Source organism: Mchenga conophoros, linkage group LG5 (assembly GCF_057382185.1).
Source record: "Mchenga conophoros isolate Kocher_MC1m ecotype Shallow Benthic linkage group LG5, M_conophoros_male_GT1.1, whole genome shotgun sequence".
NCBI lineage: Eukaryota > Metazoa > Chordata > Actinopteri > Cichliformes > Cichlidae > Mchenga > Mchenga conophoros.
In genome coordinates, this window is record NC_140530.1 from 26,425,066 (window position 1) to 26,442,369 (window position 17,304).

At 38.1% G+C, this 17,304-nt stretch overlaps 1 protein-coding gene across 3 annotated transcripts in view; it reads left to right on the forward strand.

Moving 5' to 3' along the window:
* The first annotated feature begins 5,347 nt into the window (after window positions 1-5,347).
* The window catches only part of mtss1 (MTSS I-BAR domain containing 1), a 78,512-nt gene continuing 66,555 nt past the window's right edge, over window positions 5,348-17,304 (forward strand). For 2 of the 3 annotated variants that reach the window (XM_085274641.1, XM_085274642.1), the window contains exon 1: window positions 5,373-6,163. In XM_085274641.1, coding sequence (XP_085130767.1) covers window positions 6,092-6,163 — 72 coding nt within the window. In that variant the 5' untranslated portion in view covers window positions 5,373-6,091. The other variant, XM_085274640.1, reaches the window with a different exon arrangement.

Sequence of the window (17,304 nt, forward strand, 5' to 3'; positions counted from 1 at the left end):
GAAGTCATTTTAAGAAGTCATATTAACCCTCCATTGGGCATGGGGAGCAAAATCTTATACTCACAAAAGGGAAAATGCTCAAAAAAGTTCGGATGACCAAAATGCTGAAAAAGAACAACATGACATCAGAGCTTAATCTTTACTCACATCCCACACAACCCTGACTTTATTTCCTATGTGAAGTCAGCTAAGGTTTTAAGGTTTATACAGCTTTGTTCAAGTTCACTAGCCAAGCATGCATTGCTCATGAGGCTTATTTTTAGTAGGTAATAAAACAATATTTGTGTGGCTTTTCTGTTGTCTCATACTAACAACAGCAACCACATTAAAAAAACAAAACACGGCAACAAGATGCACTCAAACTTATTCATAACCCTACATAAGTAAAGGTTTTGTGAGAGCTGTTCGCAATAAACTTTTGAGCTGAATGACTGAGTTTGGATTTACAAAAAAATCAATGCACTATTTACTTATATCCAGTTATAGTAACATTGCAATGCTTTTTTATGCTTTTAATGCTTTTTATGCTCATTTATGCTGAAGTGAATTTGTAATTACCATATTTAATTGTGTGCGTGATGATCTTAGTATGTGAAACTTTGTGCATAATACGAACGTCCAACATGACAATATAAAAATACTGAAAACCATAATAGGTTCCATTTATAAATATTAGCATTTATTAAATGTTGTTCTGCACTTATAAACAAAAATCCTGCCTGCCATAAATGGCAATAAGAGCCACATTTTCAGAAAGTCTCTCCTCTAAAGCATTTATGGTGCTTTCCTCTGGACTGTTCTCAGTCAAAAGACCTGCGTCAAGAATGAAAAAACAGAGGTCAGTCACCTACTTTCACATCTGGCTAATTGGTCCATGGCTTGGATGTGACTGTTGGGTTATTTGTTTCTTAAAGCTGCAATCTAAAAAAAAAGTCTCACTCAGCTGCAGACAATAAAGAGGAAACAGCTGGACACCACTATAATTACAAGAAAACAAATGACTCCAAATGATTAATTTCAATTTTTTTAAGAATTAAAAACAGCAAGTGTGGCCTGTAAGATAACATGACCCTTGAGACGCCTTTTTCCTGTGCAGGCATTATGGTTTGAGCACACTAAACCGTTCAGAGACAAGGATTTCTGAAGCCAAATGCATCTGTGGCTCCTCACGGACAAGAGTGCTATAAATGTAATCCAACTCACACAACTCCCAAATTTTTAAATAATCATCAGGACAAATGTGGAAAAGACAGCTCAGAGGCGAAGCGTTAGAGAATAATATAAGCAAAACCTGGTAGCAAATCATCAGGTGGCCCTCACTGAACTGCAAACCAGGTGTTGGAAACTGTAACTATTTCCTCTTTTTTAATTTCACTTCATTTAATTTCATATGCAGCGCCACTTCACAACAGTCGTCTTCAGGTGCTTAATACAATAAATAAAGATCTTTCAATATTTGAGAAAAACTAAAACAATCTCGTAATCCACTATGAGCAAGCACTTGGTGGTAGTGGGAAGACAGAACCTTGTTTATAAACAGGAAGACACCTCAAACAGAGGCATATAAACACATGGGAAGTGAAAAGAAGGGAGTGGAGAAAAGTGTTGATTACATCACGGGAAGTCCCCCAGCTTGCTGAGTCTATTTCAGCATCGCTAAAAGTTGGTTCAGGGTCACCTGGTTCAGCCTTAAATACAAGTTTTATCAAAAGGGAAGTTTTAAGCTTGATCTTAAAAGTAAAAATGGTGTCTATCTTCCAAATCCAGACTCGGTGCTGGTTCCACAGGATCTGCCTCCCATCCTACTTTTCAATTCTCTAGGAACCACAAGTAAGCCTGCAGTCTGGTAGCGATTATGCAGCGATTATGTTAATATTATTACTATACTATACTATCACACTATTACTATGAGTTCTCTAAGATATGATGGGATCTAATTGTGAGAAAGAGATTTTTAAATTCAATTGTGGGTTTAATAAGGAGCCAATGAAAATGAGCTAATATGAGAAAAAATATGATATATCTTTTCTTTAGTACTCTCACTTACATGTTTTTGATCAACTGAAGGCTCTTCAGTGAGCTGTTAAGGCAGCCTGACAATAAAGAATTACAAGAGTCCACCCTAAAAGTAACAAATGCACTTATTTTTCTGCATCATTTTAATTTAATGCTGTTTTAACAATAATGTGCAGATGATAGAAGGTATTAGGGCTGGGCCATATCATACCGTTCACGGTAACACCGGTATAATGTTAGGCAATGATAAGAAAATGAAATATCGCTATAGAATATGGGTAAAACGAGTGCGCAGTGCCTTTGTTTTCATACACACATGGTGGAAAAAGCATGGCGGCGACAGAGAATTAGAAGGGCGAAAGCGGATCGTTGATTGAAACAGATAAACCCGAATTGGTTTGTAAAAATGGTGCCAACTTCAGTGGTGTGGAACTGGTTTGGTTTTTGTCTGTCAGATACACACCAAAGCACAATTTTTGGTAGAACATCTAAGCAGCCAAAAAACCTGGCCACACACTGGGCATCCGGGTTAACGCGGTTATGGCTTTAATGTCATTTTAACAAGATTAACGCTGACAGCACTAGTTTTAATACGACTTTGATAAGCTACAAAGCCGCATGGCTTGATTCATTGTCGGTGTCACGGTCTGCGGAGGCAGACCGTGCGGAAATGTGTGTGGTGGACCCAGGAGCGAACACAAGCGAGGATGCAGGAGTGGAGTTAAACAAAAGCGAGCCTTTTATTCTGGCTGATGAAAGGAACAAAACAGAGTGAGGGCAGCATAAGAGTAATAGTTCAAACAGAAACCTAAACTGGACATAAACTAAGGAAAAGCTATGGCTGGAGATACGGAACACAGGGGGTGGTAACACAGACGACGCGACACAGACTACATGAAACACAGAGACTAAATACACAAGAGGGATGATCAGGGGAAGTGGCCACACATGGGAACACAGCTGACACAGATAAACATAACAAGACATGGCAGGAGTAAACAACACTGACGGGAGACTGTCAAAGTAAAACAGGAAGTACACAGGTGCAAACAGGAGGAGAGAGAGAGCGCGGGCATAGTGGGCTGGGGAAACATGGAATGAAACAAGGAGGGGAGATGAGGGCTCACAGATACATAGAGGGGCACACAGGGGATAAAAGTCACAAGGGGAAGTCAAATAAGGAACAACACAACAGGACAACTTAGGAAACATGGCCTAAATAAGGAACGAAATACAAAAATATAAGAAACTAAGAATACTGGGCCCACATGGCCCAGGACCATGACAGTCGGAGCATTACGGCTACCATTTCAGGAGCCTTGCGGAGTGATAGGTACTGTGCTTCAACATATGGCTATGTCGGCCAATTTCCACTGGAAATTATTTTTGGTTAAAACGTCAGCAAGGAATTTGCATTTGCGCTGTTAAAATTTTATACAGCTTTAATGCACATAAAAAAATAACTGCTTGTTTAATTGAAAATATATTGATGGGTTTTTTTTGCACTAATAAAGTTGTGAAGTGTGTAAAGCCTGTAAAGTATTTTGTCTCGCGTCAATTATATCATTATTGCAAATGTTCAAATATATATTGTGATAAATATTTTTGGCCATATTGTCCTGCTCTAGAAGGTATTCCTAGATATTTGTTTAATATGCAAGTTAAAGGACCTACACTGCTCCAAACTCACTCCAAGGTTCCTCACAGTGTCAGTGGAGGCTAAGGTAAAGCCTTGAGAGTAAATACCTCGTTACACAGTGCGATTCTCAGATTTTTAGAGACAACTTGCTACAAGTCAGTTTTGGCAGAAGTGATGAATAAACAGACACAAGTACGTTTTCTGCAAAGACTCCATTCGTGTTAAACTGGCTGATGACCAGTTTAGCTCTTATTGTCATCTCCCAGTAAAGTCACATTAAAGTCACAGCTTGTAGCTCCGCCCCGGCAGACTGCCGCGTCTTCAACACACAACAAACCTCCACTATGCACGGAGGCAGCAGCTTCAAGTGAGCCGAACGCTGCTTCGACAGGAAATTACGTAGCACTACAAATAAAAAGCCCCAACAAAGTAAACCTTTAAAAACACATTTTGACTCAGGTCTACTTATCAATGCATTTCAAATGCAACTTTTCAAGATAATTTCTTGTATATAAAATAAGGGATTGTGCAAGATGTTAAGGACAAAAATAAAGTGAGTTATTTTATTTGTTTGCTTACAAAATAAAAATGAATTGCCGCCACTGGAACTTTGGTAAAAGTATAATGGTTTAATAAACTTCACACAGAGGCAAAATATCCATTTATCACATTTAGCCAAGAAGACTAATTTTCACTTGGAGTCCCCAGCCAGGAAAGAGTTTTATTAGAATAAAATAGCAAAAAAAAAAAACAAAACAAAAAAAACCCCAAAATAAATTTATAAAAGTTATCCCAAACAAATAAATGTTGTTGCTGTTGTTGTCAGATCATGTGACCTAATTGATTGTTCAATAGGAAACATTTTAAGGCAACATATTCATATTTGGAGGTAATAAATTCCAGGCAAGAACTGCTTGAGATGAGAGTGCTGATTGGCAAAAAAATTGGTATCCATAATAATATGCAACAATTAGCGGTTAAAACTGACCACATGAGTCAATCTGTAGATGCAGTCACAAACTCCTAAAGTACTGATGGAGCACTCTATTTAAAATTTTACTATCTAAGAGAAGTCATCTTAAATTAAAAGTAATTTCATCTCAAATTACCAGTTCACAAACTAGTTCAGTGGGCTTCAGGTGCTTGCTGGCGTGTGGTTAGGCAATTAGTAATATGAGAAGAGATTGTATGCTATTATCCTCCATGTACAATATTTTTGTATTTCAAATGCATTTTGTTTTAAAGTCTCATTTCCACACAGGAACAGGCAGGTAATTTTAATCAAGTAAAGCTGCGCAGAGCTGAAAAACTTACCTTGCTTTAATGTATAAATTTCCTGTAAAATAAGAAACAAAAAGTGCCTTTTAGAATTTATTAAATATACTGTTTAACGTTACATGTATAGATTTCAATGGGAACTGGAAATGTCCATCTCAAAATTTTGAGCACATGTTCCCCAGCCAGTAAAAACATGAAAGAAGCAAATAAGAAAACAGCAAGTGCTTTGTGAGTTTGGTCCTTTTTAAATTATAACTCGCCGAAACGTGAAAACGCAATTTCGAAATGACAGAAAAATTAAAACTAATAAAAAAAACTACAGTGACTGAAATTTTAGATTGATGGCTTTTATTGTGAAACTCTTGACGGGATGTGGGCGCTGTCACTTCGGCTACCTTGATGCGCAGTTCGCGGACGCGCTCATTCACTTCAGGTTAGGACTCCCACTGGAGTAAGGAGAGAAGGACGGGGCAGCGTCTGTCGTTAAAACTCGCAGGAGGAAAACGTAAATCACTCGGATACACTCCTGGAAACAACGACTTTCAGAACGTTAAACCTGAGCAGCACATCAGCTGAAAGCCGCGTCGGTTTATTTTTGGGCCAACGGATTGATCCCGGACTGTGTGCGCGCGCGTGTTTTCCTTTGGATGCACATACACACACAAACACGCGCGCGCAGTCACACAGGTTGCTAGCGGAGTTAGCCGGGTTTGCTAGCTCGCTGTGGTTAGCTGGGCTTTCCGTCCGCAGGGAGTGAACGCAGAGCGGGGTTAAAGTTTAGAAACAGTGCCCGACATTTTCCAGACAGAAGGCTGCTGGTTCAGGCATGATGTGTGGGTTTTTCGGAGGTTTGTCAAGTTGGCCGGCTGGTAGCATTGGCTGACTGAAGCCCAGCATTAGTACCTCGGATTGGACTCATGTGTGTTCCCCCCTTCTTCCTTTTCCACTGCTGTTTTTAAACAGTTTTTTTTTTAAAAAGCGGACTTTGCCCTCGGGGTGTTGTAACTCCGCTCCCTATATTAAATAAAAGCCTCAATTGATTCTTCTTTTGGAGTTTCTCAACACTTTGCTGGAAGTTTTTATTTCTTTCTCTTCAAGGAGGAGGTAAAAAAAAGTTGTTGTGAAGTTGAGAAGGATTTTTCCAAGCCTGTGGAAAAAATGGATGCGGGAATAGAGAAAGAATGCAGCGCCTTGGGAGGGCTCTTCCAGCTCATCATGAACGACATGAAGGTAAAAAAAACCGGACATACAAGTCATCTCATTACATGTCGCTACATCTTTTTTTTTTTTTAATCAAGCTGTTTTTTCCCCTTTATTTTTTGCATACTTATCCCAATATATTGGGTTACCTGTAATATCAGACTTCAAAAGTCATATCTGCTTCATATTAAGTAACTTCATGGCAGCAGCCTGTAATATTGTAAGCCTGTTATAATATTGTATTGAAGATTTGACCCTTGCAATGCTGATTTGGCAGTTCTATTTATTCTCCGTGAGACTTACACTTAAAAAAAAAAATATATATATATTAAAAAAAAAAAAAAAAAAAAAAATATATATATATATATATATATATATATATATATATATATATATATATAAATAAATAAATTATGACTGTCATGAACTATTGATTGGGACAGATTTGGACATAACATCTAAAAAATGCATAAACAAAGTGGAATTTAAAATATAGAGTCTCAGGAAAGCACGAGTAAGCTTGAAATTTAGGTTATTAAAGGCTTGACATGGGATTTCTGGATGTGCAGTGCTGCTGATGTTGATTAGGTAATGAATGAGCAGAGGTTAAAACTGGAAGTGGGCCATCTGAGAGGGTAAGAGAGCTGGATGGGGGTGGATTTTACCAGCTGTGCACCCTTTGATGTTTGTCAAGCACTCTGCCCTTTTGCTGCCTGTCTGTCTGAGTTCCACTGCTCTCAGATGTTCATAGTTAGCAGCTTCTCTTTTCCAATCTCATCTCTTTTTTTTCTTCCCCCCCTTGGTCCAGAATAGGCAGCAAATGGCTCTGGTTCTACTGGCCTTTCACGTACTGGCACTGGCATGGGCATGGGTGATTTTTACTGATCAGGTTTAGCCATTTGTTGACATTTTGGAATCAGTTAATCAGACTTTGGGAGTTTTTAAATTTTACTTTTCACTGTGGATTTCCTTTAAACTCAGCTTATAAAAATAGATGCATAAATATGATCTGAAGTAAACTCAGCCTGCTGTGCTTGTTTGGGCTTTTAGGTCATGCCAAAATGAAGGTAATGTATGCAATGCATTAAAAACATAGGATAATACCATTGTGCTATGTTTAAGAAAAAAAAGGTGTCCGGTCCGATTGGTGTGCCAAAATGTCTATATTTGGGTAAGGTTGGGTTGAGTACAGTGGGTCGTCTACCAATGGGAAGGTCAGCTGATCGATCCCTAGCTCTTCCTGTAGAAAGGAGTACCATTATATAAGTACCAGTCTGTTTACCAAATCACCAAGATTTTTCTAACTTTTTTTAAGTGACCTTTAATTTACAGAAAAATCCATAGCTTACTGTTAAGTAAGGTAACTTTGGCAGTCTTCTAGAGCAGTTTATGTTTCTCATTTACATTTTTACCATAGAATTACAGATTAAAAGATGGAACTGTATACTGGGAGGCATATTGAGCCATGTTGTTGGACCAGGAGGTGACCATGAAGGGAGTAATGGATGTATATTCAGTCCTGTTCTTGGTTTTTATAGGGATGATCTCTGTACTTTTGAGCATGGCTGTGTACTTGAGTGTACCTGTTATTAATTATTTATTTTTAAGCCCAAATGTCCTTGTTCTTGATATATTTCTTCAATAACAACTTTTTTTTTTCTTTGTCAGTATTTGCTATTATGTATTGTCAGAGGGGGTGGTAAGAAGTAAGATTAATAGGTTAGCAAGGTATTCTAAAGCTTAAAGTCAGAGTTTTCTGTGTCATGGAAGTTGCTCTCTCCTTACCTGGCTAAATCACCATCATAACTTCTGCTGAACATATAACCAGAGCAGGTTATGTTCAGTCTGGTTTGAAATCGCATGCAAGCTCCAGGTTTTCACTGTTTCCTTTATTCATAGCACGTTTTGTGTGCAATATAGATTGTTTGTTGGGGAAATGTTAAAATGTGCAGCCTGATGAATAAAGACTGCTTTGTATTCTCACTGTGATGTGCAGGATTCAGCTGGTGATGCAAAAATGTGTACATATTTTAATACTTCATTCTGCAGGTGCTAGAACACAGAACAAACAGCAAGAATACCAAGTCAGTCGGTCAAATTAATTAATTGTCTACTTTATTATTCTATGGGACAGTAACATTTAATGTTTAAATGTGTCTGGTTAATGTACCGGAACTCTAATGCGCCACCATCTTGTTAAAAGCACATACTCAGCCATAAAATAATAATGAAAACTGAAACGTTTTACTAGAGTATTGATTTTCTCCAGTAGCTTGTCTTATTTGTAACAGCGTTGCATTTTATTGTTATACATTTTTATGTTTCTTATAGGTCATCATTATGTAGATAATATTGTGGTAGGTGGCACTCATAGGGATCATTTTGTTATATGACATGTGAGCGCACACAGAGCCTGAAGCAGATGCTTAACAGAGGAAGTTGAAAACCACCGTTGTGTTACCTGCCATCTCCAACTGGGGGTTTTAGCTTTTGTCAAGCCTGGTAATGCAAAAGAAGGTTGTTTGTGTTGAACTTGCTTCACTGTATCTTTATGCGTGCTCAATCATCCAGATAACTCATCCAAGTGACTTCTTCGCTACGTGCAGATGAACAGAAGCAACTTGTTGGGATTCCTTCATTGTACACTTTTCTGGTGTCCTGTTACGAAAACAACCTACAGCAGATGAGTCAGTCTTCAGAAATACAGCGATATTGTGTAACAATGGATCTTCGGGTGACTCACGGAAGCTATAGCAGCTCTACTTTGAGCTGTTTTTATTTTTCTCAACATTGTAATGCACATTCTTGGACTGAATAATACACCTCTGATTGAAGCAGACCTTCATCTCTAATAGAGGGGTCATGTTGCTGTAGTGAGTGAGTGTTTGTTGTCTGTTACTGGATCTCTGTGTGATGAAGAGTCTGAGGAAAATTAGTTAAACGTTTTGCGCGTAACATGATGGAACTTGCAGACGTCCTGTGGTGAGAACAGCAAGCAGTACACATGAGTCACTTCTGCTGTCAGATAACAAGGAAGAGGAATGGTTATGATCGAGTGTATGTGCGTGTGTGGCATCATATCCTGGTTCACCAACATGGCACAGACCCAATAGGGGCACTGCTACCATCTGACACACACACACACACACACACACACACACACACACACACACACACACACACAGAGTCATGTCTAATTAAGTAGAGTCTCTCTTCAGATAAATCTCTCCTCCGGGCATCATAACGTGCCTGTGAAGATTTCACACTTCTGAATTAACCAATAGGCAGGGAGGCACAGATGCTTTTAGCAGATTGTAGGTCATTTTGTGATGCACTGATCCAACTTCTTCCAGTTCTGTTACTAAGTACTGATCCAGTACCGGTGTTAATAGTCAGGATTATCCCTATGTAGATTATGCTTTTCATCAGACTTTAAGGAAGAACATGAGAATATTATTTCCTGTGTAAGAGAATAAATCAGGAACTAGCAGGACCAGGATGGATTAAATAAAAACAAATATAACCGTGTATTTACATTATTTACCTAATTTATTTACACTAGTGTCAATTCAGCTCTGTGTGAGAGTTTTATACTGGATGCTGTTGTCATTTAATGTTAGCACATCTCACTTATGTGTTTAGACGAAACTTCTCTCCCTCTTCGGCACTTGTACAAATGGGACTTAAGAGTTGATTGGTGCAGTAGTAGTCCTGCATTTCCTCTCCCCATTGGACGGCTAGGAAAAAAAGTGACAGTGCTTCAACTCATGGTGGCCAGGAAAAAAATTACATAATGGAAAGGAAAAACCAGTTCAGTTAATCTAGTTACAGTCTGGATTATTAAGTAGATATTAATGGTAAATATAACTTCATTTTTTCCCCCCATGGACTCCTCAGAAAAAGGTGATGGGTGTGTCATGACATAGCCCAGCAGAGTGAATCATAATAGCACCAACAGCCCTCTTTTCTTCCAGGCTATTGTCCACACATGTCCTGATGTGGTTATGCGTTGCTCCAGTGGAGTGGTTATTCTTACACTTATTCTTCTTTCTTACAGCAAAAATCTTAAACACAATTATTTTGCGAAATATTGGGTTATGGATTATTTGATTGATATTAATTACTCACTGACTTTGGAGAAATTGTGGATTGATTGAACTCTTCATTGCATTTAAGTGGATTTCCTTGAAGTTTATTTATAATTTTTATGAAAACGAGAAAATAAATGAATATAAGCTTAATTAAATTTGTCTGCCAGGGCGTTAACTTTGACCTCCACAGAATAGCAAAAGCAAAGGAAAGGGTGTCATGAAAGTTAGAGTTAAAAAATTGCACAGCACAAACTTGCATACAGCAATTTAATTTCTATATTTAAATACAGCTTAACTGTGCTAGGTAGTGGCATTGTTATCTGCTTTACATTTGGCCATCATCGTTTAAAATTAAGAGAGAGAGAGCAAGGGCTGCAGCATTGGAAGCTTTGACTAACATGCACACCCACACCCAGGACCGGATGTTGCCTAATTTAAATGGACTATGGATTGCAGTGAAATATGTGGTTGATGTTTCACCATCATCTCAAAAATGTGTTGGATTGTGCGTTTTCCCCACATTATTACAATGCTGAATCAAGCTTAATGAACTTTTAGATCCGAATGCTCCTTCAGTTCCCATTGGTAAACGAACACCGAGACGCTGCTGAGAGTTAAAGTGTCTTTCTCTCTCACCTCCAATAAAATAAACGGTGTATGTTCTTTAGGTGTTTAGGTGACATTAGGGCTGCCACAAACGATTATTTTGATAGTCGACTAGTCACCGATTATTTATGCGATTAGTCGACTAATCAGATCATCATCCATTGAACTTAAAACGTACAGCTTATTGCACCAGCAGCATATGCTCTTATATAACTATCATTAGCTTACAGCTTTAAGCTTTTAAGGTGCTAACTAAAAATAAAGACAAGATGATAGTTTATTCAATTTTAATGAAATTTGCAGATTGTTTCGGTAAAGTTTAATAAACTCCTTGCTATCTAAAATATAACAGGACACCGGAGAATATTCTCAAGCATCTCACACTTCTGATAATCAGCTGTCTGCTTGACGTTTATTCAGCTGTGTAAAAACTATAACTTTAATCTCAGCCAAACAGATTTACTCAGGAACAAATAAAATACTAAAAAAAAAAAAAAAAAAAAGCCAAACAACAACATTTTTAATTTATCTAAGTGACTCATATATATTTAACCTGAGTAGCGAAAGACAGCAGTGGGTTTGAAAACAATTTTCCGGGAGTCCGGTGTTCTCACGGCGCTAGTGACCTAGCCCCCGGCTAGCTATCGAGCTAGTGGGTAACAGACGTCTCCGAAAACGTCAGAGCGCTTTTGAAAATATGTGGTGTCCTGATAAACTGAGCCGATATTTGAGGTTTACACAGCTACATTCTCGCCTGAAAATATGTTAAACGTTTATTTTGTGACCCAGAAAGAATAATAAGAGTAATATTAAAACTAACTAGCTGCCGCCATTGTTGGAAACTGAGCAGGGCCGCGCTATGAATTCTGGGACACAGCTTCCTCTTCGGGGTTTAACGGCAGCTGGCATCCTTGTACATGCAGTGCTGCCATCTTCTGTTTCAGTCCGTTATTACACTCTTAAATCCTACTACTCATTCCTGCGTCTTTTGCGATCTTACAAAGCTTCAAACGACGCGTCGACTATTGAATCAGTCGTCGACGATTTTGATAGTTGACGTAATCGTGACTAGTCGACCAATCGTGGCAGCCCTAGGTGACATCCATAGATTGGGGGGGGGGGGGAGGGGAGATTCGAGGTTGAGCAAGTTATGGCCAGGCTAACATAAAAAAATTAGCACAGGGGAAATGGAGGATGAGGGTAATTTTTTTTTTTTCTGAGTAAATGTCCATGTTGAGGGTCCTTGATGGACAGTGATAATTGGCATCATAGAAAAGAAAGGAAAAAAATAGATCAAACTTTAGCCAAGAAATCATCTGAGATGATATAAGATTAATAGTTCAAGTGTTTCCTTGTCGTTTGGATTATTTGGTATCAGTAAAGTCCCAATCCTAAGTTTAATGCTCACTTAGAAATTTTAGTCTGACGAAGGGGGAATATTTTCTGAAGTGTTCTAATAGCACGAGTAAAATAGCTGGAGAGTCAGAGTATAACTGTTGAATAGTTTTGCGAACTTGTGTCTGACAGAGCTCGGCAGAATGTTTACATCATCAGTTAACACACGGACTGTCTTAACAGCATGTGTGGAAATGCGTCCAAGAGCTAAAGAGGCTCTCAGTGTTCATTCACTTAAGACTCCTTAGCAAGCAGACTTTCTGTGCTGTCTTAAATTGAGGCTCCAGTCCACAGCTCTATAAGATAATTACATTATCTTATAGAGCTTACAAGTGGTCAGCTGTGTTTTAATCTCAACTCATCATCTCATTATTATATTCTCCTCCAACTTCCTCTTTGATGCAAAGACATGTTACCTATCAGAAGAAAATCCATGCTGCTGCAGCTTCATTAGACCTTTGAGTTCTCCTGGAGAGAGACAGACGGATTATTGATTTCTGTCTCGGCTATATCAGGAGTGGCGTTATGAGTCATCGACCTCCCACACTCATCTGTTTTTGCTCACATCTATCCTTCCATCCTGACATCCTTGGTACTTCTGTTTCATGCTCTGACTGTATCCCCCCCGTCTTTATTGGTGACGTCACACTGCATTTGTCACATTGCTCATATAACGTTTATGGTTCCTCATAGTTTAGTGTGTGTGGGAGCGGCTGATTTCAGGGAAGTCTTAGTGTTGTTGACAGGATTATAGGCAGCCTCAGGTGAATGTGGGCGAGGACACACACTCTTAATGAGCATGCGTTTCTTCAGAACTGGCCAAACAAACTCACATGTAAAGGTGTGTCATCTGTGTGGTTATGTTGTGAGGGAAGGAGGAAGAATAATTAAAATGAGAGCAAATACAGAACTGAAGGAGGGACATTAGAAATAACAGGTTGAGAAATGGATAATTAGGAAAACAGAAGACAAAGAAGAAAAAGAAAAAAGTAAATGAAAGAAGAGATGTGCCTCAGGTGATGTTTTAAAGTTGAGACAATGAACAAAGACCTGAGCCTCCTCCCTGGATAAAATGATCAAACAAAGTAAAGCTACATGCATTCAGGTGCTTTTAAATCGATCATTGTCATCAGTAAGCTGCCCTCTAGCGCATTAAAAAACAGTAAAATCCTGCTGAGAAAAGCTTAGTGCTCACCAGCTTTACACTGTTATGATTTTTCTTCTGAGCATATGATAGATTAGTGTGCAGAGTTCATTGCAGCTCTGAACTTTTCCAGATATTACTTAATGGAGCTGTAAGGAGAAAATGAACAAACTGCACACATTAAAGAGTGCTAGCTTCCTGAGTACAAGGGTAAAATGATGTTTTGTGCCAATGTGAGAATAAGCTAGCTAATTGAAGCTAAATGTAGTGTCAAGTTTCCTTCTTTGCCAAAAACCAGTGTATTTTTCAGGACTAAGAAATGTCTAACTGCGTGTTGAGCTGGGGAATTGATAAGATTTTAATTTCATGAACAATTTGGTCTTTCATCAATTATGAAAACTAGATAATCAGGATAAAAAAAACAATACTTTTTATGTTTTCTTTTAATATCCCTTTACAGTTGTGCCCTGTTCTAGTTCAGCTAAAATGTCAGGAAGGTTGTCTGCAGCTGACTTTGTCTTGAGGATTACCTGTTCTAATTTTGTCAGCACATGACTGAAGTGTTGGTTGGGTGTATGCTCTTCGTTGCTGTCTTCATGGTTACCATGCAAATCCCTGTGAATCCCTGTGAGCAGTCTAGACCTCTCTTTCCCCCGTCTGTCTTTTATCTCCTTTAAAAAAACCTCTTGATAAAATTAAAACTGTAAATATACATGTAATTTAAAAGTTAAGTAAATTTTAAATTTCAGTAATTATATGATATTGAAGTTAATAAATAACTGAACAAATGAACAACATTGAAAATATTGACTAAAAATAATAAACATACACCTTAATAAAAAGGTTTTAATGTTATTATCCAGGGCTTTTATTCATGTGGTCTACTTCTGTTCAAGCTGTCCTTTATGAGGCACTAAGATGTGTTAAACATTCTGGCCTAGCGTATTGTATTTCTTAATTACTGAACTTACAAGTGGACAGATATTAGCTGCAGTATTAAGGTATGACATTAACCTTATTTATTATCTCTTTGTCACACTTCCTGTTTTGTTTTATGTGTAAAATGGTTAAAGGCAGCAGTAAGATAATAAGTTTATAACTTTTCTATTAAAAAAAAAAGAAGAAAGATTATTAGGCTCTGTGGAAGGTCACCTTAGGTCATGTAGGCTGCTGAGCTTGCAATACACTGGTTTAAACCCTGAGTAAACTAACCTAGCCTCATTGCCTTAACTATATTCGAACCAATAATGCTTAAGCATACAATCACCCCTGAAGGCAAATTTGAGCAGGAAAAGTCCTGTGAAGACAAACTGATCATGCCCGTCTTATTCATTTAAACAGACTACATTTCTCAGATTTTACTGCAACCTTTCAGATCAGGCTGATCTGTTCTAACGTGCAGAAACGCAACCTCACGAGGATCCAGCTGGTGAATCACGATACAGCAACAGACTTGACTGTGCATGGAGTTCAGCTTAAAAGAGGGTGTTGGATTTAACTTACAAACACCTGGATATCATTACATACATTACCTATGAACAGTAGTCATTACATACTTATTTGGTAGTTCTTGATGCAGAACCTTTAATTAGTTGCAGGAAAAGAGTTGAAAGTTTCTTTCAAGAACTGGAAATTTTCATCTTTTTTGTTTTTGTAGCTCTGTAATGCTTAATGTTTTTTATGAGATGTGGAGAAATGGATGCCTAATCAGAAGGAGATTAAGTGGCAAGACTGAAGAGAAAGAGATACTCAAATCATATGCAAAGAAATGGTCACATGGAGATCTGCTGTCCTTTACTTCCTCTTCTCCACCCTAACGGGAACCCCTGTCAGCACTTTGGAAAACGACAACTGAAGATTAAGGAAAGAGCCAAGAAAATTACTTAACTGCTGGTTTGAGAACATGAAGTGATGAAATATTGAGCATTTCAACATGAAACTACAAGGAGCCACATAGTCAGAAAACATTCAAGGCATCTGTTCAGTCTGTCTACAATGCATTAATGAATTTCTGTAACTAGAGTTAAAAGAAACTACAAGTACATCAACTAATGGGCCTAAAATAATATAGTAAAGAGTTTAAAGTACTACAATGTTTTTCCACAGTTTTATGTTCTGTTTGTTGCAGGGCAGCTGCAACAAACGCCTATGATATCAACCAAAGCTGACTCATAAAGTGGTAGATAACAGACTTCTTGAGCCTGGGGATTTCATCCTTTTCTGTAAATCTATAATTAGCAATTTAAAAAAAAGTACATTTACCATTTACTAAACAGGGCTGAATGGGGACAGCAACAATTATATTTTGATCTGCTATGTTATCATCTGAGCAAAAGCAGCCTGCTTAGGGTCTCATCTCACCAAAATTAAAGAACTCTTTAGACTCTTTATTCTCATTCTCATTAGACTTCGCCTGTGGTAAAAGAGAAGCCATACACAAAGTGGGGTTAGGTTTAGTCTTTCGAATTTTGGAAAGCAGATGGTTGTCCTTATTCTGCACTGCAGCCTTATGGGTCCTGGTTTGATTGATCTAACCAGGACATATCTAGTACCAACTTTTTCAGTTATGGAGAGGAGAGTTGGAGTATGACTGACTGTGAACCAGGATATTCTTTGGGGATGAAGCAGAACACTACATTTCTACATTTCCAAAATGAGAGTGATACATTCTGCACAAAGAAACTGCCCATGGACTGTGTTGGAGAGATGGAAAAATAGAAGTGCTATATCTTGGAGTCACAGCTTACCTGATATGAAAATTCAATGTTGAGATGAAGTGTCTGATGCAAAATGGCCACTGTTGTATAAATGAAGAGGAAGCACATGGATAGAGAAATATTATCTCTCATCTCTTTTAGTTCCTATTGTACTTCTAACGGTTCAGCATAATATTTTTAGTCTGGAATCAACTGACTGAGCCTGGCGGGTGCTTGTGGACCCTAAGGAGTAACCTTTTTGGCTCTTAAATATAGCAAACTACGTGAGCAACTTTATGGTATTACAAATGTTATATGAAGAAAGTAGGGAAAGATGCAGTCCAAAGAAAAAAATCATGAAACATAGGAGAGAACAACAAAGTGTACGGGAGCAAACTGAAAGAAAAAATATTTGCGTGACATCAAGGAATGTATAATAAAAGAAGAGAAAGTCCCTTTTCCCCTGCCATTTTCTTATGAAAAAGAAATTCAGATAAAAGATCAGACTGCCGAGTGTGGACCACGTAGACTTTATAGAACAAACCATTAACTCGCGTTGACACATCCTTCCATCAACCCCCACTCCTTTTTAGTCTTCTGTCTTTGAGTCAACCAGTGTTACTCAAACATAACGTCAAACAAACTATCAATGTGCTGTTTGAACAGTCTCACCCTCTCTCCCCTTTGCTTTCTGATGCCTTCAGCACAGTTCCTTTGAGTTCGCCGACTGCCTCCGACATAATTGGCAGGCCAGTGGACAAAATGTCTAGTTTATATTTCCAAATATATATATTTAAGCTAACGTAGTAATTATTAAGTTAACTTCTAAGCTTCAGCTGTGCTTTATCCCAGATGAGAAAACTTTGTGGTTATGTTCTAGTTTATTTTAAAAAATTCTTTTAGTATCGCCATACCCTTCCATTATTGAATGAACAATCTCAAAAACAAACACTGATATTCCTGTGCCTTAAAAGTGCGACCAAAATAGGGTTGTGCCAGTGAATGATGGTCTTTTATTTCCAATAGCTTGCTATGAATCAGTCTTTTATTTAAAGAAAAAAAATCAAGCACATTCCATTTCTTTCTTTACAGTTTTGTGTTTTTGCTCTTCAATTAAAGCTCACTCACATCTTAGTTCGGCTCCAGTCAAGAAGACTAGGAAAGCCTGTGGCCAGCAAGACAAATCGATAGAAAGTAAAACTCTAAAGGTTTATGTGGGTGGGATTATTGAAGGGTGCA